General features: G+C 35.7%; 1 protein-coding gene across 1 annotated transcript in view; it reads left to right on the top strand.

Annotated features, from left to right (window-relative positions):
- Positions 1-20833, top strand: part of LOC143238247 (acetylcholine receptor subunit alpha-like) — a 66104-nt gene extending 45271 nt beyond the window's left edge. Inside the window, exons 4-7 of the mRNA XM_076478318.1 lie at positions 4789-4898; positions 7811-7991; positions 13934-14818; positions 16982-20833. Of these exons, the coding sequence (XP_076334433.1) occupies positions 4789-4898; positions 7811-7991; positions 13934-14818; positions 16982-17176 (1371 nt within the window). The 3' untranslated portion in view covers positions 17177-20833. The remainder of the gene's footprint in view (positions 1-4788; positions 4899-7810; positions 7992-13933; positions 14819-16981) is intronic.
- The last annotated feature ends 629 nt before the right edge of the window (positions 20834-21462 follow it).

Below are 21462 nucleotides of genomic sequence, written 5' to 3'. Positions count from 1 at the left end.
TAAAAAAAGTTTTTTTTTTTAATTTTCCCTTTTCTTCTTTTCATTTTTCGAAGCTCTACTCAAATAAGTGGTTGAGTCTAACAACGCAAAATGCATATTTCTTCTTTATGTCATTGGCCTTGAGATTTTGGCCAGTAGTGTATATATATATAGTTCGTATGTATATATACCATAATTTGAAAGGAATAATTCTTAATTAATATTTGTATGTGCTGTAGTTATAAATTCATGCGTAGGAAGACTTGAAGCTGTCGGTTAACTAGAAGAGTGTATTTGCGATGTGTTGACTTAATCTAGATAAATTTAAAAAAGGAATTTCTCTTCATGAAATATTCCTACTTCATCCTGGACTTCATTACTAAAAGCTCCTTTAATTTCATTAGCAAACAATGTTTACAAATGTGAACTTGACATATACAAGATAAATATTTGGATTAACCAATAGTCTTACGATGAACCAGTTAGGTTTCTTGTGATGTGATCCGACGCATAAGTTAAATCATTTGAGAATTGATATATATACGAGGGCTGTTCAAAAAATACGCGGACTGTTTGAATTGCGCGGCTCCAGTTGGTTCCAGGGAAATCCGCTTGGTGTCGCTAGGTTTGCCAGATCAGCTGATTACGATGCCATTTCCCGATTGCAGATATCTTTATTTGTGTATTAGCTACGCGGTTTTAAGTGAACTGCGATTTTTTTCGTTTGGCGGATTTCAGAATGAATGACCTGAAGGAGCAACGACTTGCTGTGAAATTTTGTGTTAAACTTGGAAAATCTGCGACTAAAACTTTTGCTATGCTTAACACGGCTTACGGTGATATTGCTATGAAGCGTACGGCATGTTTCAAGTGGCATGAACGTTTTAAGGATGGTCGACAGTCCATTGAAGATGATGAGCGTCCTGGACGTCCTTCCACGTCAACTGATGACCCACACGTTGACAAAATCAAAACCCTGGTGCGGGCAAATCGACGTCTGACTGTCAGGGAGCTTGCTGAAGAGTGTGGGATATAAGTTGGATCTTGCTACGAGATTTTGACCGAAAACGTGAAGATGCACTGCGTTGCTGCGAAATTCAGCCCTCAGAACGCGTGAGTTTTTGGCCAAACACTCGATCACTGTTCTTCCCCACCCTCCTACTCATGACCTTGCTCCTTGCAAGTTTTTCTTGTTCCCCAATCTCAAAAGACCCTTGAACCCTTGAAAGGAAGAAGATTTGAGACGATTCCCGAGATTAAGGCAAATGCAACGAAGGAGCTGGAGGACATTACAAAAGAAGCGTACCAGGACTGTTTCAACAAGTGGAAACACCGTTGGGATAAGTGTGTGCATTGGGGAGGAGAGTACTTTGAAGGGGTACCAGACCTGTAACTTCTAAATAAAGTACATTTTGTTTTATGACGTCAGTCCGCGTATTTTTTGAACAGCCCTCGTACATACGTTTGCTTTATAAACCATCTAATGCTGTAAGCATCAACAATGACTGGAGAAGGAAAAATCAGATTTGGATTGTGAATGATTGATAAATCATGGACAAAAATTAGTTTTTATCCAAGAGCCTCATTAAGTACAGCATTTCTTGTGAATACGTGGATTCCAATGAGTGTTCCTCGATTTGTTTGGATGATGCGCAGATTCCAATGGGTGTTTCCTGATTTTCATGATTATCAATGAGACCTTAAAGTGTTCTTAATTTAGAACTCTTCTGAAAGTAAATATGTCCATGACTAAACTCAGGCAGAAATGCGACAGGATTAGGTAAATGGGTGTCAAATCTAAATTGTGTCGTAAGTTCGACTTCGTCGCCCGGAGAAGACAATTTTTTGAAACCAAAAAATGTTTTCTAGCGTAACTCGACGATTTAACAAAAAAGTTTTCCAATTGCCTGAAAGATACAATAGTTTTTACATTTTATTCCAAATATATCTTTAATTTCCTATCAATCGTAAACTACACGCTTCTAATTTACAGGAAGCCAAACTATTTAAATTGCTATGACATCAGTGCGTGACCAAGTGACAGACAGACAAATAAGCATGTATTTTATAGCATTAAATTAAATATTTTGAACAACTCAAAAGACTCAAACATATACTTCACGTGGATAAAACAACAATTTCTTAGCATAAGACTAGAGGGAAGGCAGCTAGTCATCACCACCCACCGCCAACTCTTGGGCTACTCTTTTACCAACGAATAGTCGGAGTGACCATCACATTATAAAGCCCCCACGGCTGAAAGGGCGAGCATGTTTTGGGGCGACCGAGATACGAACCCGCGACCCTCAGATTACGAGTCGCACGCCTTGATCCACGTGACCACTCCGGATCCATATTTTAAAGAGTGTATATGCCAAGCCTCCAGACCAAAGAAGAAGGAAACATTTTATTAACGCATATTCTAATTCAGTAGTTTTAATGTAAGGCTTCGTTGTTATGAATAAAAATGTTTGAGCCCTCCTCCCCTGCGTCATATTCCCTTAGCATGATGATTGAGAAACAGTGCAATAGTAAAAACAATAATATCTTCTTTCGACATATTGTATCATTTAATTACTTCAAAACATTTTTTCTCGGCTCATTGTTTACTTAGCACTAATATTAATTCAGCATTTTCGTTTTCGGTACATTTTTGGCGTCTCTTTCCCTCCAGGAGGTTGCGGCCCTCTCTTTGGTAAACGCTGCACCAAATCTATCATTTAAAAATTAGGACTATGCATAGATAGCCCTGTTGCAACAGAGATTTGGTATCATATTCTCACAGACTGTTAAAGAGAAAATATCTTTCGGATTGTACATTTAAATAAATAAACATGTTTTACATTGCAAATAGCTAGCCCAGTAACATTTAAAATATTTTAATAATATAATATGTTATTAATTGTTTTACATTAGAGGAGGAAATTTACATAAAAAGTAACAACAGTCTAGATTTTATAAACAAAACGAGTGCGATGAATACATCACCTAAAATATCACAACAAAATATGTGTTCTATAGAGTAATATCTTATGTTTGTTTGTTAGGGTTTATTAACGAGCTGGCCCGGCATGGCCAAGCGTGTTAAGGCGTACGACTTCTACTCTGAGGGTCGCGGGTTCGCATCCCGTCGCGCTAAATATGCTCGCCCGTTCAGCCGTGGGGGCGTTGTAATGTGACGGTCAATCCCACTATTCGTTAGTAAAAGAGTAGCCCAAGAGTTGGCGGTGGGTGGTGATGATTAGCTGCCTTCCCTCTAGTCACTGCTAAAGTAGGGACGGCTAACACAGATAGCCCTTGAGTAGCTTTGTGCGAAATTTAAAAAACAAGAAAACAAAATTTTTCTAGTGGCTTAGCGGTATGTATGAAGGTTACAACGCTAAAATCTAGGTGTACATTTCATGTCTTACATCCACGCGTGTACAGAATCAGTTCGTTAAACTGCTAACAAAAAATATAACTTTTTTTATGCAGTGAAGACGCAATGCGGTCGTGACAGAAAGCTACCACGATGAAAAATATTTCACTTAATCTTTTCGTTATGATAAAAAAAAGGTGAATGTCAAGTGATATCGTCATTTCATTGGCTGAATGCTCCCCACCTATAAACATTTATTGATTTATTTCTACTTGTCATAAGACATTAGTAATAGGCATGCTATATCTTTACACAATACAACCTCTATCTAGACCCTCAGGGGTTTCTAGAATTAAACGAATGTATTATAATGTCGTTTCAACCACGCTATAATCATCATATCTGTGCTTCGCTAGCTTGTAAAAAGCGTTCACACCCTAATAATTGTCGATTAAGCCTAAACTTTTTTTTTTAATTCTAGCATAATTATTATCCATAATTTTAAAAAAATATTATCTTAAGTTGGGGTAATGAAATATTACAACTATAATACACGAATTATGAGTAAGATATCAGAAACTTATGTTTGTTTGTTTTTTAGTTTCGCCCAAAGCTACTCGAGAGTTATCTGCGCTAGCAGTCCCTAATTTAGCAGTGTAAGACTAGAGGGAAGGCTGCTAGTCATAACCACCCACCGCCAACTCTTGGGCTACTCTTTTACTAACGAATAGTGGGATTGACCGTCACATTACAACGCCCTCATGTTTGGTGCGATCGGGATTCGAACCTGCAACCCTCGAATTACGAGTCGAACGCCTTAACACGCTTGGCCATGCTGGGCCTAGAAACTTATGTTAGAAATCAGTATGGTCAAACAAAATGCTTAATATGAAACTTTTTGAAAATTGTCAGTTTCAGAGACACAGACAGGACTTTGAGTCTTAGAATTCTTAATTAGTCTTCCATTGCCGAAAATAAAAAGCGTTTCGCACTTTGGGTAAGATATAAGACGGACGATTAATTCTATGATTTGGTTTGTTTTGAATTACGCGCAAAGCTACACGAGAACTATCTGCGCTAGCCGTTCCTAATTTTGCTACTCTTTCGAATAGTGAGATTAACCATCACATTATAACGCCTCCACGGCTGAGAAAGCAAGCATGTGTGATGTGACGGGGATTCGAACTTGCGATCCTCAGATTACGAGTTGAGTGCCTTAACCATCTGGCTCTGCCAGGCATCTATGATTTGGTTCAGACAAGACTAGTACAAGAGTTTCAGCATGTGCTGTTGACAAATTGCCTTCAGAATTAACGATAGCCGTACGCATACAGTCACTATGTACAAAATTTCTGAAACAAACATACAAACAGTCATAAGCTTGAATGTTGTTTCGACTTCAGAGAGGTAAAATACAGTAAATTTATTAGATGTATATATATCTTTTACAGTTCTGGAAAGACTACAAGCTTCGATGGGATCCTCGAGAGTACGGTGGTGTGGATCTTCTGCACGTGCCTTCTGACCATATTTGGAGGCCTGACATTGTTTTGTATAACAAGTGAGTGAACTTACAAATCATCAGTATTTCAAGGCTATTCACGTTTTTTTTAACAAATATGCTAAACATTGTGTTCATGTTTTGAATTTTGAACAGCTAAATCCTCAATAAATTTTATGTAGCAAAAACGATTCTTCGAATTCTAACGATAAACAACAAGATTGTTCGTTGTTAATCGCAAAGCTACACAATTTGCTTTCCGTGCTGTACCCACCACGAATACCGAAACTCAGTTTTTAGCAGTGTGACACGTCTGTGGGCCTAATCTATGATTCGATTGAATCTCTACCAGTAATTCTGGAGAAGGTAGAATCAAAAGAACAAGATTAAACTAAATATATGTATGTACCAGTGAAGTACATGTTATATGTATGATGATTTGAGTTGTTTTTCTTTATCACCACAGTGGATATGATTATAATAAGGCACTTAAGACGAATTACTTTTCACTCGTGTGTAAACTAAACTTACGAAGACTGACGTTTTAGTATTAAACTCTCTTTCTAATCAATATATCACTTGATATATTAGTGAACATTAATACATTTTGATTAAAGTTAAGTAAACAAAATCACCAGAGAAGACTGCGTTAAAAACAGCAAATCCGAATCTTTGACTAATTATATTAGTTTGTTATAACTTAAAAAAACAAGCCTAAACAAAAATAAATTAAACTAAAAACGCTGCATTAATTGAAGAGATCCAAGGGTACAAATTATAATGTAGGATTATAAAATGTACCCTAGGTTTTGGAGGTGACTGCAAGTAGGACGCACATTGCGGTGGGGATACACCGTCTATCAGTCTTAACCTCCATTCGCCAGTCTCACATAAGAAATAAAAGAGTAGCAACAGATACACAAATAGAAATTAGGAAAGCAAGATGTGGGTGCTCAAGTACATTATTTATATTTAGAAATTAAAATAATTGATATTAATATCCATTTAAATATTTTTTGGTAAAACAAAATATCTTGCTTTTACAATTTATGGTTTACTCTATTTTAATATTAATATACTATACTCTTCTGTTATTAGCATTATAACTTCGTATTTTGTTCAGATATTGTGACATTTGTATTAAATTACAATATTTTATAAGTAATGTTGAAATACTGATACAAAAATTAATAGTTAATTGATCTAATAAAGAAACTTTGTAATTCAAAAATATCAAGGAGAAAAATCATTATTACTTGTATGTACCCACCATCCTATAGCTCTGAATTTGGAAGGCTTATAAGGCTAAAAACTGGGTTTCAGTATCCGTGGTTCGCACAGCACAGATAGCTAATTGTGTAGCTTTGGGCTTAACAACAAATGAACAAAAATTATAAGTTATAATTTTGATTTGAGAAAAAAAGCATGTCGTATTCGAAGATGGAAAAATGTGACAATAATCACATAATACAATTAAGTAAGGAATATTCAGATGTCAGGCGTGTTCCTCACATACTGTGCCACCTTTGTTCCTACTCTTGAAGTATTCACTGTACAATTGATATTACTTGTATATCGATACAACTAACAGGGTACTCCCAGGTGGTTAGGATACTCGACTCGTAACCTGAGGGTCGCGGGTTTGAATCCTTATCATACTTGACATGTTCGCCCTTTTAACTCCAAAGCTTTATAATGTGATAGTCAATCTTACTATTCTTTGTTAAAAGAGTAGCTTAAGAGTTGGCGGGGGGGGGGTGATGATGACTGGCTGCCTTCCCTCTAGTCCTACACCATTAAATTAGGAACGGTTAGCGCAGATAGCCTTCGTGTAGCTTCGCGTGAAATTCAAAAACCAAATCAAACAAACATAAGCTTCCCCAGTAACACAGTGATATATCTAAGGACTTACGAGTCGAGAGCCTTAAACACCTGGCCATGCCGGACCTTTTTTATTCGTTCTGTACGATTTTATGCCGAGAAGAGTGTATTTACAATGGCTGTTTATTTAAAGAAAAAAATATTGAATATTTGTTATGCATTAACAGTTAAATCTTTTTCGTACCTGTGCAATGTACGTAGGGTTGGTGCTTTCGAACGGCAATTTCAAGTGACAAAAGTAGACAAATTGGTGATCCATGCGACCTGTACGGGACCTTAGTCCTTTGCAATTTATTCCCGTTTAACAGCTGTCAGCTATTATGCAGTGGGTAGACTGGGGAAACGTATCTTGATCAAGAATTCAACAGTGTCATTCATACCAACCTCAAACTCGTAATCATCCGACTACGAGTCGAAATCGAGAAGTCACTGAACTAGAGTGTCCTATACAGTAAGGGTAAAATAAATTGTATGAAACAGTATCACGTTTATATAATTTGATTAAATATTAATGAAGGTCAAGTCTTTTATTTTCTTTTGAGTTTCATACTGACCAGAAGAAATATCACAAACACTTACATTTGAATTGCATACATCTACTTTTGCCATCCCAATGGGTTAGCGGTAACTTTATAGAGCTTGCAACACTAAAATATAGAGTTCGGCTTTCCGTGGTCAGAACAGCGAATATAGCATTTTTTATAGCTGTGCGATAAAACAAATAACAAAAAAACTTCTTAAGATGTGTTTGAGTTCATACATATAAATAAAAAATCACTAACACTTCTGTATTTAAAATAAGGACAACTCCTTTAGATATGTTTGAGCTCACACAGATAAATAAAAAAAAACATCACTTCTAGATTTGAATCAAGGCCAACTTTTTTGGATGTGGTTGAGTTCATACAGATAAATAAAAAACATATCCAATACCTCTGTATTTGAATCAAGGGCAACTCTTTTAGATGTACTTGTGTCTTATACAGATAAAAAACATATCCAACACTAATGGATTTGAATGAATGGTTCATATTCTCAAACTGCAAAGTTTTGTACTAAACTATTACACTGTTATATTTATCTTTCTCTAGTGCTGATGGGAATTTCGAAGTTACGCTCACAACTAAAGCTATGGTTAATTTCCAAGGTTTCATAGAATGGAAACCACCAGCAATCTACAAGAGTTCTTGCATAATTGACGTGGAGTATTTTCCTTTCGACGAGCAAACTTGTGTAATGAAGTTTGGTTCTTGGACCTACGACGGATTTAAGGTAGGGTATCTTTCCTAAACCTGAAGTTAAGATCAACGGAAAATGTATTCTAACGTAATTAAAGCATTAAGAACGGTTTCGTAAGAATTGAATTGTGCAATTTTATATGTTAATGTAACATGGTAATAGAAAACGAATATTACTCAAGAGTAATGTGATGGTTGGATCTCATCTTGAAAGGACGTTAATTTGGTAGAGAGGGTTCGCGGGAGATGTAAAGTTATCGTGAGAATAGAGACTAATATGCTTTCATTGGAGAAAAATAGGGGTTCAGCAGGGCATAAGTAAGTCGTTGTTTTTTTAATTGATAGAGGGTTAGAATTCATAAAAATGGCGTTTTCATGACAAGAACTTTTCAGGCAATGAAATTAAAGAGCCTAATTTTAAGATATGGAAAAGACAAACTTATTTTTCTGTCAGGGTAGTCATAATGCAAAATAGCTTCCTTTCTGGGGTAATAAAAACTGCGTATTCAAAAGGAATTTCTAAATAGATTAAACTAGCTGGTAGTAGGTTGGTGGTGGTAAATGAGATATCTTTTAGGGGCCTAAAGGCCCCTTGATATCTCTTGGAAAGGAAAAGAAAAACACGAGTGAATCAGTTATTTTTGGGTCACACATGAAACGTTAAAGGTGAGTCGATTCATGTGTAAAACTGAATGTGAAGATGGCTTTGGGAGCTGATGACTATTGTAAGGGTACTTGGTGTTATATAGAGCCGGATGAGAATTGTAAGAGTACTCGGTGTTATATAGAGCCGGATGAGAATTGTAAGAGTACTTATTGTTATATGGAGCTAGATGAGTATTGTAAGAGTACTTAGTGTTATATACAAGTTTGTTTTGTTTTACTTTGTCTCTGATTAAAGTATTGTGAAAACGTATACAGATGACTATTGGCTGAAGACTTGGTAAAGATCTTGATAGACATTACAAACTTAAAATTTAAATCGAAACAATTCTATTAGATTGAGAAAAACATCTTTGTGTTACAAATGAGGGCTTTGTTGTAAAAAGATGGTAAGCTACACGAAGTACAGAACAAAAACTTATCATTTATAGCAGGAGAAAAGAAAAATACAATCAGAGAACTATATTTAAAAATTACATTCACAATTACGGCAGAAAGTGTTCGTACACCTTCGTCGTGAGTAGTTTTCTCCTCATAACTTAAAAAGTATCAAGTTTAGGATAACGAAAGTAGGGTATATTATAAATATTATAATAACACACATCTACATAAATTTGTATGTAAACTGAACAATAAATAAACTGTTTATAAACAAATAACGAAAAATAGGAGGGGCAGAAAGTGTTCGTGCGTCTACTTTAATGGTCAAGTTGTGTAGCCTTTCAGGTGAATTTCTTGGCGCAATCTCTCCTCAAAGCCCTCCATGATCGTTTAACAGTACTCGACTGGTATTTTCTTCCATTACTCTTTACAGAAGGCCTCCAACTCTTGTGAGTTTTTCGGATGACGCTGATGAACCCTGATCTTCAACTCATGCCAAACCTTTTCAATTGGGTTGAGATCGAGTGACTGCGATGGCCACTTCAGAACGCTTATATGGTTCCTCTGAAACCAGAATTGCACATATTTCGATGTGTGCTTAAGGTCATTGTCGTGCTGAAAGATCCAACGACGTCCAAGCCGCACGTTCCGAGCATCATTCTTGATATAAGTGCCTAATATATCAACATACTTTTCTTTTTTCATGATTCCGTTGACGCGGTGAAGGCTGCCTACATTAGAAGAGCTGAAGGAACCCCATAGCATGATCGAGCCACCTCCGTGTTTAACTGTAGGGACAATGTTCTTTAGAAGATTTCGTTCTCTCTTCTTACGGAAAATATAACGAACATCATTGTGGCCGAAAAACTCGATTTTAGTCTCGTCTGACCAAAGAATACTCTTCCAATAGGTAAAGAATTTATCTACAGGCTTTCTTGCATACCTCAATCATGTTTCTGAATAAACAGGCTTTAAATATGGAGTTCTACGAGGACGGCATGCTTTGAACCCAGAAGAGCATAACATGTTTGTAACTGTAGAGGTGCTTACTTTAACCGCAGTTTCCCTTACCAGTTTCTGTATGTCATTACGTGTTAAACGAGGGCTCCTACTAACTTCTCTGAGAACCTTTCTCTTGGTTCTCTGGAATTTTGGTGGGGCGTCCGAAACGAGGGAGGTTACCAGTTGATCCTGTAAGCTTAAACTTGGCAATTATGCTTTGAACAGTAGATTTCGGCATATTAAGCTGTGTAACAATACCGGAAAGAGACACACGAGTCTTGTATTTTACAATAATTTGGATTTTAAATCACTGGACAGTTGTTTCCTGTTCGCCATGATGACCAAGCAGATAATGACGGAGACTGCGCTAAATTGCCGGAAGTACATTTTTTGCTGGCTAAATTCCAATAGTTATGAACCCAGTGTCTAGTTCTGGAATGGTATAATGCAGTTTATTCACCAAACTAAACAAAATATTTACGGGAATATCAGGTTTTTCACATGTACTGAATTGTACGAACACTTTCTGCTCCTCCTATTTTTGGTTATTTGTTTATAAACAGTTTATTTATCGTTTAATTTACATACAAAGTTATGTATATGTGTGTTAGTATACTATTTATAATATAACATAGGTCTATTAGCCTAACTGTCATACTTTTTAAATTATGAGCAAAAAACCACTCGAGACGCAGGGATACGAACACATTTTGTCGTAACTGTACCTGTAACCCTTGTTTACTGTATACAGTAACTTGTTTAAAAAAAACTTAGAAGTTAAGGGAATGTGTTAGGTGAATGCTAGCACGCTGACATAGAAAGTGATTTTCAAACACGTATTTCAACCTATACTTCGAAACCAAGCAGGATAAGAGCAAGTCACGGTCAAGCTGTTGTGAATCCTGTTCGTCATCACAGAATAGCCGTTGTATCAAAACTGAAAAATAACAAAACATTAAGGAAAAACAACGTTGAACCTAAAGATAGAGCATTCATTAAAACGGCTCTATATATCCGTTGAAATAAAATTAGCATAAGTTAATTAATACACCCAGTTTGATACATGCTGTTTTTAAGGAATTACAGGTTACATGTGTTGTCTGACAATAATTGAGTTCATAAAAGATATGCTACACGTAATTTGAACCGTGTAATTGTTTAATCAATTTGTGGGTATTTTATCGCTTTATCAGGGCCCAGTAGCATGGGTTAGGGATCTAGACTCGCGCGTTCGAATTCCCGTCACATCAAACATGCCCACCCTTTCAGACATAGGTAGTTATAATGTTACGGTCAATCCCACTATTCGTTGGTAAAAGAGTAGCTCAAGAGATGGCGGTGGATGATGATGACCAGCTGCCTACCATTCAGACTCACACTGTCAAATTAGAGAAAACTAGAGCAGATCGCCTTCGTGTAGCTATGCACGAAATTCGAAAAACAAATAAGTAAACCACTTTATTAATGTCTTTAAAGAAGCAAATGTTTAGATATACAAATACTAGTGGAATGTTTGTTCATTTCATGAATGTCATAATACAAAACATTGCCTAGAAATATGTAAATCTGTTGAGAGAGAATTTTCTGGTCGTTAATTGATATGTGGATTTTTTTTAGTAATTTTATCACTGTTCTTAAATAAAAGATTGTCTGTAGGTTGTTGGCCTGTGGGGTGTTTGGTTACTTTATTAATATCCTCAATAAATAATTTGATATACGTTGCTTCACTTTGTTTTAATGAGAGAAAATGTTTGGTAAATATTTAAAGAACTTGTAACCAAACTTGAGACATTTCTCATGACTAGTCGTTCTAAATATCCTCATTAATATACATAGAAATATTTTGCTCAGCTTTATTCATGCTTTACTTATAAAAATGTGGAAGAGGTTCTATTACCATGTAATAAGGCTTGGCATGGCCAGGTGGCTATAGCACTTGACTCACAATCTGAGGGTTACTGGTTAGAAGTCCCCGTTTCACCAAAAATGCTTTCTCTTTTAGCCATGAAGACGTTATAATGTGATGATTAATCCCACTATCTATTGGTAAAAGAGTAGCCAAAGAGTTGGCTGTTGGTGGTGACGACTGACCACCTTCCCTCTAGTCTTACGCTGCTAATTTAGGGACGGCTAGCGCAGATAGCCCTTGTGTAGCTTTGCGTGAAATTCAAATCTTTTAATTAATCCAGAAAAAAACTTTAGACCTGACTGTTTTTCAAATGGTTTTAAGAACGCATTTAGAAGATCTTTGATTACTTAACTGGTTACTGTCCATATTCACTCCGTTCTATAAAATGTCGTGATTCTATTGTGTTATCATTTAACTTCACACACTTTGTATTTTAACGTATTACTTTCATCTACAAAAATGAATATATTAAGCAACGTTTACAAGCAACATAAGATCAACATTTTGTCAATTTCGTGCTTAAATAATGAGTTCTTATTAGTAATATATATATAGACCCTGCTTATGGAAGTAATATATATATAGACCCTGCTTATGGAAGTAATATATATATAGACCCTGCTTATGGAAGTAATATATATATAGACCCTACTTATGGAAGTAATATATATATAGACCCTGCTTATGGAAGTAATATATATATAGACCCTGCTTATGGAAGTAATATATATATAGACCCTGCTTATGGAAGTAATATATATATAGACCCTGCTTATGGAAGTAATATATATATAGACCCTACTTATGGAAGTAATATATATATAGACCCTGCTTATGGAAGTAATATATATATAGACCCTGCTTATGGAAATAATATATATATAGACCCTGCTTATGGAAGTAATATATATATAGACCCTGCTTATGGAAGTAATATATATATAGACCCTGCTTATGGAAGTAATATATATAGACCCTGCTTATGGAAGTAATATATATATAGACCCTGCTTATTGTCGTAGCAGTTGTTGTTTTGAATTAAGCGCAAAGCTACACAATGGGCTTCCTGTGCTCTGCCCACCACGGATATCGAAACCCGGTTTTTAGCGTTGTAAGTTCGCAGACATACCGCTGTACTACTGGGTGGTAGCTTTAATTCAGATAAACAATTACTACTTTATGTGTCACTTCATTTAGAAATACTCACATATCTAATGCATTCGTTAATACTCATCAATTTTAGCGAAATCAAAATAGGAGATGTAGCTAGAGAAAATAATATAGACATTATTTCCAGCCCATTTTGTTTACTTTATTTAGAAACTCTAGTTGTAGGCTTGAAAATATAATCTTTGCATTTTGATTAATCTTGTTTCTGTACTTTTTTTACGATCCCCATTATATATACACACACAACAGTAATACTGGATTAAAGATAAAATATTATACTAATTGACAAGAACGCTATTGAAATATTATCCGTTTGTCAAGTCGCGCCCCTTGTGGCTCAGCGGTATGTTTTGGGTTTATGACGCTAAAATCGAGTTTCCATGTCCATTGTTTAGCTTTGCGCTTAATGACAACGACCACTCTTTAATTCACGTAAAATATCTTTGGAAAACAAGACCTTACAGGTAATTAATTTAAAATACTAATACTAACATACGAAAAAAATAAGTTTGATGGGATTCCCCGTCCAACCAGAGATGCTCGGCCTTTCACTCGTGGGGACATTATATGTAACGATCAATCCCACAATTCGTTGGTAAAATAGTAGCCTAAGAGGTAAGAGGTGGCAGTGGGTGGTGATGTCTAGCTGTCTTACCTCCAGTCTTTCACTGCGAAATTAAGGACGGCTAGCGCAGATAGCCCTGGTGTAGCTTTATGTGATATTCAGACCAAACAAACATTTTGTTGTCATTGTTTCAAGACGTAATTAAAACACGGTATCGGTGAAATAATTAACTCCGTGTCAAAAGTAATTTTAGGATTATCCATTGTTGTTTTGTTTGACCTCTTAGGTCGACCTAAGACATGACAAGGAGGTACCAGGTACTGATCTTGTAGAGATTGGTATCGACCTCAGTGATTTCTACCTGAGTGTTGAGTGGGACGTTCTGGAAGTGCCTGCAGTCCGGAACGAGAAGTACTACACGTGCTGTGACGAACCTTACGTTGACATCACTTTCAACATCAGCATGCGTCGTAAAACATTATTCTACACTGTCAACCTCATCATTCCCTGCATGGGTATCTCTTTTCTCACAGTGTTGGTGTTCTATCTTCCTTCGGACAGCGGTCAGAAGGTAACTCTGAGTATTTCCATTCTGCTGGCTCTGACTGTGTTCTTCCTCTTGTTAGCGGAAATAATCCCCCCGACTTCACTGACGGTACCTTTGTTGGGCAAGTATTTATTATTCACTATGATTCTTGTAACGCTTTCCATATGCGTGACAGTGGTGGTACTGAATGTACATTTTCGAACAAGCTCCACCTATCGCATGAGTCCCTGGGTTAAACGGGTCTTTATGCAGATGCTGCCTCGACTTTTACTCATGCGCAGACCATCAGATTCGACATCTGAGTCCCGCAAGGTTATGATTCGTACCTGTAACGGAACAGAACTTAAGGATCATAACTCTCAAAATGACTCCCACAGTAGAAGACAAAGCTATGACATGGAATATGGATCCGAGAGTAGCTACCCAGGGTGCAAAATTCATGGAAACAGCGGGCACGTGCACGCAACAGTGCCCAATCCGATGATGTCAGGGGAACCCGTAATGCAAGAGCGTGAAAGAGGTCCAGTATTAAGAAGGTTGCACTTCTGTCCAGAATTCGAAAGAGCTATGGAGTCCGTGCACTACATTGCAGACCACACGAGAAGATATGAAGAGCATATTAGCGTAAGTTTCAAAACCATTCTACTTTGTTAATGTAAGAGACGTTTCCACAGAAAATTGCATTTCTTATTGTGTTTGTAATGTAACTAATGTAAGTTCTGAACAGATCCAGATTTTCAAATGAACGTTCTGTCAACTCATTATTATATAGCAGTGTATAGGCAATTTTCTTAAAACATCAGATAAGTCATAATTATTATACCTCCATTGTCAATAATAAATCCACTTTATTCCAATGGATTCTCAACAAATGAACGTTCCATCTGCTCATTGGTTTATAAACAGTGCATAGACCATTCTCCTAAAACATCAGACAAATAATAACTATTATACATTCACTTTATTCTAATAGATCCTCAACAGATGAGCGCCCTATCGGCTTATTATATATAGGGTGGCCCTTAAGTCCCTACCCATCCATATATCTTATGTATCCAGTGTATTTGTGTGGTGTCCCTCATTCTCGCTGCATAATATTACGCGACGCCATGTTCTGTGAGACATTTTCCTCAACATCAGCATCACTTAGTTCATTCACAAATGTAGGTCGCCATGCTTTAACTCCCATGTCCTTTTTCATAAAGGTCTGTATGGTTGCTCGCGGGATACCAAGTTCAGCTGATTTTTTCCTTGTCGACTTTAATGGTGAGTTAATTACTGACTCTTCCACACTAGCACATGACTCTCTACGTTTAACTGGTCTTCCTGAACGAGGTGCATCCTTAATATTTCCAGTTTCAAACAATTTGCTCTCCCAATTTGACATCGTTTTTCGTGTTGGTGGATCCTTATTGAATCTTTCTCTAAATTTGCTTGTTATTGTATCCAGGATTTCAGTATTCTTGCGCTCATGTACCCACGTACTTATCACAATACGCGCTTCAAGTGTAAATAGGCTTACATCGGCCATATTTCTACGAAAAAAGAAATTTATAATACATGCGTAATTGAATATAACATAATAACATATGGATGGGTAGGGACTTACGCGCTACCCTGTAGTATTAAAAAATCGGACAAGTCATTAGTATTATAGATCCATTTTCAGCGTTTTCTGTTGTTTTTTTTTAAATAAAATTATAAAGCCAAAATTAATATAGTTTTTAAACATACTTGTTGAATTTATTTTATCGTAATGATCGTATCAATAAGAACTTCGAGAAAACCTGGTATAATTTTTATCTACAGGAATATTCTAAATGGCGAACATGAAACGTAGGACGATTGTAATTTGCCATCATATATTGAAATCAGAACTCCTATTATTTTTCTTTACAGAAGACTACGGTTAGTTATAAATTCCCTCTGTCATTCTTTATCGTTTGTCTATCGAACACTTTATCTAATCAATCACGTATTAATAAATTCTGGAATCGGTAATATGTAAAATATTTTCGTGTAATTTCTCAGCATTATAACTATTTATACACCATTCTCACAAAACAATGATTTTCAAATATTCTTCATGTTCTAATTTCACCTACCTTTATATCTTTTCATCGTGTGCTAAATATAATGTCTACTTTTCTAATGTGCTTTGACTCTAGGAGTGGAATGATCATATTTTACCTCTAACTTGAGATTTTTGTTTCGTCTGTGCATGGTTTAAGCAGTAATTTTCATCCAAAATGGAAATACTTGAAATGAATTTTTATAAACAAATTCGTTTACCGTTAGTGTTACAATCTATACGCGCATGCGTGCGCACATTTCAACCTGTGTAAACATAGTTCAGTAGACATTTTGTACACCATATTGAAAGCTTATCAAGGTTCCTAAAAAAGGCTTAACGTTAGGTCGTAGAGTCCAATTATAACTTTATTTGCAGATAGTGTTAGATACGGTTAAGTTTAGTCTTAACTAAACTAAAACAAACAAACACGTACACAAGTTATAGTGTTAATTTATCTCTTCATGGAATTTAGGATGGAATTAATAAAGGCTTAAGTAATGTTAGGTCTAAGACAAATGGACTTTTAAGTTATAGATTTTGGTATCTACGAAGAGAATTCTTTTATATTATTTTATAAATTCTCTATTTAAGTAAATACTACAACAACAGATACTAATCTGACCGCAAATGTTTTACAAGTCTCTGCTAGTTAAAGTAATACTGTCGTGTTTAATTTTTAATTACGTATTCACACTGAAATACTACTTGAACAGGTAAAAGAAGACTGGAAGTTCGTGGCGATGGTCCTCGACCGACTGTTTCTCTGGATCTTCACTGTCGCTGTTTTAGCGGGAACTTGCGGAATTATTTTACACGCGCCAACTCTCTACGATAATAGGGAACCTGTTGATGTTAAACTGTCGGAGGTTGCCATGGCAACAAAACATCATCACCTACCTCGATCGTAAAAATGTACTATCCTTCAATAGAAAATTAGGCGGTATTTCCCTATTAATTAAAGATTAAGAAATGACACATTATAACGAGGAAGGGGCGAAAAGAAAACAGAAAATGTTTGCTGAGGATTGAAACTTGTAACACGTCATCTGGTAATGCTCAAGTCAAGAGATGTATGTATTTTAATAATTCTGCTTTCTTACAGAAGACACGCTGAAATATGTTTTATTTTTTAAAAAAAGAGAAGTTATTTTGAAAATACTGCATGTGTTGAGTTAGCAGATATGTACATTGTGTTTAAATTGTTCAATACGTAACGAAAATATATATCTTTGACAGTGAGCAAAATAGAAACTTCGAAAGATATATGTCATTATTTCACAAACTTTTTTTTGCGAGTAAGATTCAGTGAATAAATTTGTATGTAGCACAATTTTAACTTCAGTTGAAAAAGTGAACCATTAGGAACAAAGCAATTTTTGGCATATAATGTTTATTTTTTACAGTTGGTAAAAGAAAATGCTTTAGCCGATTTTCAAAGTACGCGCTGAGATTTGTTTATTGTTGTTGTCAAATATTAATGATATTATTATGTGTTCAGGTTTAATTGTCCTAGCTTTTATGTGAAGACTCATAAAACTCCCCATAAACGTTAACGTGAAACCTACTTTAACTTCGAATTATTTAATTTACCTGATTTACTTAAAAATACATATTTACAGGTCCCTCTAATTTTAATGTATTAATTTGTTCGTTTAATTGTAGTCAGGCATCGAACTACACAAAAGTCTATCTGCTCTGCCCACCACGTGTGTCAAAATCCGGTTTTCTAGCGTGGGTGGGACGTATCATAGCCAATAAGATTGTCTTCCCAGGTACCAGTAGTTTTGAACAGCTGATCAAAGGGGATGCAGGCAGACAAAAGTACCATACCATCCACCATTCAAACTAAGGGGTTGACTGTCACTTCTATAACGCACTCACATCTTAAAATGCGGGGAATATTCTGGGGAACTACACAGTTTCGAACGTAATTTGCCAGCTTCGAAACTGAACTTAACTATCTGAATGTAGTTTTACGATAATTGTTTAATAAAAATACAGTAATAGTCCTAAACAAACAGCAACTATTCATTTCCGTATGGTATAATTTTCGTGTCTCGCTATATTTTTCTTATTATCAGATTAATTTAGAAGAGAATTTTACGTGTTGCTGAATAGACACGTGTTGAAATCAAATATTGATTCTACTTCAGTAAAACGAGTTTGGTTTTAAGTTACTACAGTTATAATGTAGCTTTCTCCATCACCTCAACTTACAGAAAATATCAGTTTGTTCTTGAATTTTTGAAATGGAGACGTCTTAATACATATTTTCATGTAAAATAAAAACGTTTTTAAGAATAGCATATGTAGTAACATTACAAACTGTAATCAAGAGGTTAGCTGATTGTATCAGTTTATTTTAACAACAGAAACTGGGCCCGGTATGGCCAGGTGGCTCTGACACTGGACTTGTAATCTGAGGGTCACGTGTTCGAATCCCTCTCACCCCAAACATGCTCGCCTTTTCAGCCATGAGGGCGTTATAATGTGACGGTTAATCCTCCTATTCGTTGGTAAAATAGTAGGCGATGGGTGGTGATGACTAGCTGCCTTCCCTCTAGTCTTACACTGTTGAATTAGGGACGGCTAGCGCAGATAACCCTCGAGTAACTTTGCGCGAAATTCAAAAAACAAACAAACAATTTATTTCTCAAAAAATAAACACATTTCAAATTGCTTGACTGCCTTCCTGATGTTGTATACGACTTCGCAACTTTGATTTAAAGTGAGGCAGTAAGCAAAAAAATGCCTTCGTTTCGAGCATTATTGAATCCAACTGATAAACTGTCGTTTTGAAACAAATCCAGCGAGACTTCTTGGTAAAGGACATGGATTGGTTGATAAGGGATTTTAAGAAACACATTTGTCTCGAACGTTCCTGTCGTAAGAAAAAGTAATGGACAAAAACTGAACGTTTTACGTATTAGTTTGAACCTTAATAAAACTATTTTTCCTTGACTAAGCAAGGTCTTGTCTTTTCATTTGAATAGGGTTAGCCTAAAGAAAGTATCGAAAAGATTGTTTCTGTCATTGTAGCGATCATAGTTATATGTTAAACATAAATAAAAATAAGCCACACTCCCACTTCCGGTGACTCAGCGATGGGCCTGAGATCTTACAAAGTTATAAAAATTGGGTTTTTATATTTGAGAGAGCATAGTACAGGTAGCCCATTCTGTAGACCTCTGCTCAACAATAAATAAACAAACATATTAAAATATCAGTGAAAGTCATGCGTACTTTTAACACGCACTCATACTTGATAACATGCTCTCCAATGATATAAACTGCATTCTGATAATTTTGTTCATTTTTCTCGCCCTACATAGCGATTTTCGTATCACAACAAATAGCATCACATTTTGTTAGTATACATGCAAATTATGAAATGTATCACTGGTCTTGTCACACGCAAATAAACGTGCCCAGTAGCACAGCAGTAAGTCTTAGGGTTCATAACGCTTTACAAAAACGATAAAAAAGTGGTTTCGATACTCATGATGGGGCCAGCATACACAGTCCATCGTAGAGCTCGTGCGGCAGCACCAAGTAGAGAAAATCAAAACGATTTGCTTTAATATTACTGTCATTTCTCCCTTAGTTCAAACAAACACCTAAGTTGGATTTTAATATTTTAACGTTGTTGTTAGCGTGTTGGAAAGTGGATCTGCGTGTTAATCATTCACATCCTGTTACTGAAAAAAAACAAACAGTCATGGCCCAAATCTTTGGGCCGACAGTATATTATAAAAATGACTTTCAAATTCTGCTATTCGGCCAAACGAAAGTAGCCCAAACGCTGGCGGAAGGTAAAGTATCAGTTCAAAGTTAAGATGGGTAGCGCAGATAGCAACTGTGTAGCTTTACGCGAACGTTAAAAAATAACAAAGAAAAAACATGAATTTATTATTACTAGTGTACAAAATAAAGTACTTTTCAAAGTCAACATTTCTTGTTTTGGTTATGACAGTAGCTTTTAAACTCATGTAACAAACTACTGTTGAAGAAAAACTAAAACTACCAGAAAAATCTAAAGTTCTTTGAAGTATAAAGTTAATAATTGGCTGCTATATTTTAATCTTTTAATTAAACCTAATTCAGTAAAGTAAGAAACGATGTGTCATGTTTTTCTTGACGAAATAATGCTTAAAGAAAACAACCAACCAACCTTCGAAAGACTGGCAAACGCAAATACGAATGAGTTTTGTTGTTGTTGTTTTTTTCATATTTAAACAGCGTCAAAATTATTTGCAAAATCCTTTCATGCATGTTTCGAATTATAGTTCTTTGGATGTTCGACAGCAAATAGAACACAGATCAAATGGATGGACCACAAAATAGGATCCTTTGAGAATTGTTTGTACATTATTTACGTTTTGTAACTTTTTGTTCATTGGAGAAGATCTCGTAACCTTCTGTCTAATTTGGCGGTTACATTTTGTAAATATTATTAACTAACGTGAGTCTGAGGTCTGCTAGAATTTTATTTTTACGACCTTAGTGGTATTGTGTGTCAATGATAAATATATTTGTGTATATGAAGTAATGATAGTGTTAATAAAGAATTGATGTTATAAGAACACTTCATAGTTGTTATTGTGCTATATATATTTTTGTTTTACAAATGGTAATGTCATTTATTCCTTTCAAATTGTGTATAAACCATTATATGGTACTATTAATGTTATAAGTATCTTTTACTCACCACAGTGTACCTATATTTATATGGAATTTCACGAATGTCTCGCATTCGTGATACTAATTTATTATTTTAAGATTTTTTAGCAGATAGGTTGTTTAAGGTATCTAAAATAGATATGTACTTGAAACCAGTGAAACGCAATAACATATGGTGGATCGAACGAATGCTGGACTTTATATTCATCTAGTCCCTTCTGCTAGTGGCACAGCGGCATGTCTGTGGTCTTACACCGCTAGAAACTGGGTTTCGATACCCGTGGTGGGCAGAGCACAGTTAGCCTATTGTGTAGATTTGTGCTAGATATTCTTCAATCATATATAAGTATGGAGTTACTGCAGTAAGTAAAATACAACTAAATCATCAGAAGGGAGGTATAACTTTACCGATACATCAGTATGGCTATCCTCATTGGTAGTAGGGTGACTCATAGCCATTAAATAAGTGAGGTTGAGTCTGTTATGTGTAGAACTGATTTGTAGTTAAGAATAG

This window comes from Tachypleus tridentatus, chromosome 13 (assembly GCF_004210375.1).
Source record: "Tachypleus tridentatus isolate NWPU-2018 chromosome 13, ASM421037v1, whole genome shotgun sequence".
NCBI lineage: Eukaryota > Metazoa > Arthropoda > Merostomata > Xiphosura > Limulidae > Tachypleus > Tachypleus tridentatus.
This window is presented reverse-complemented; position numbering and strand designations above follow the sequence as displayed.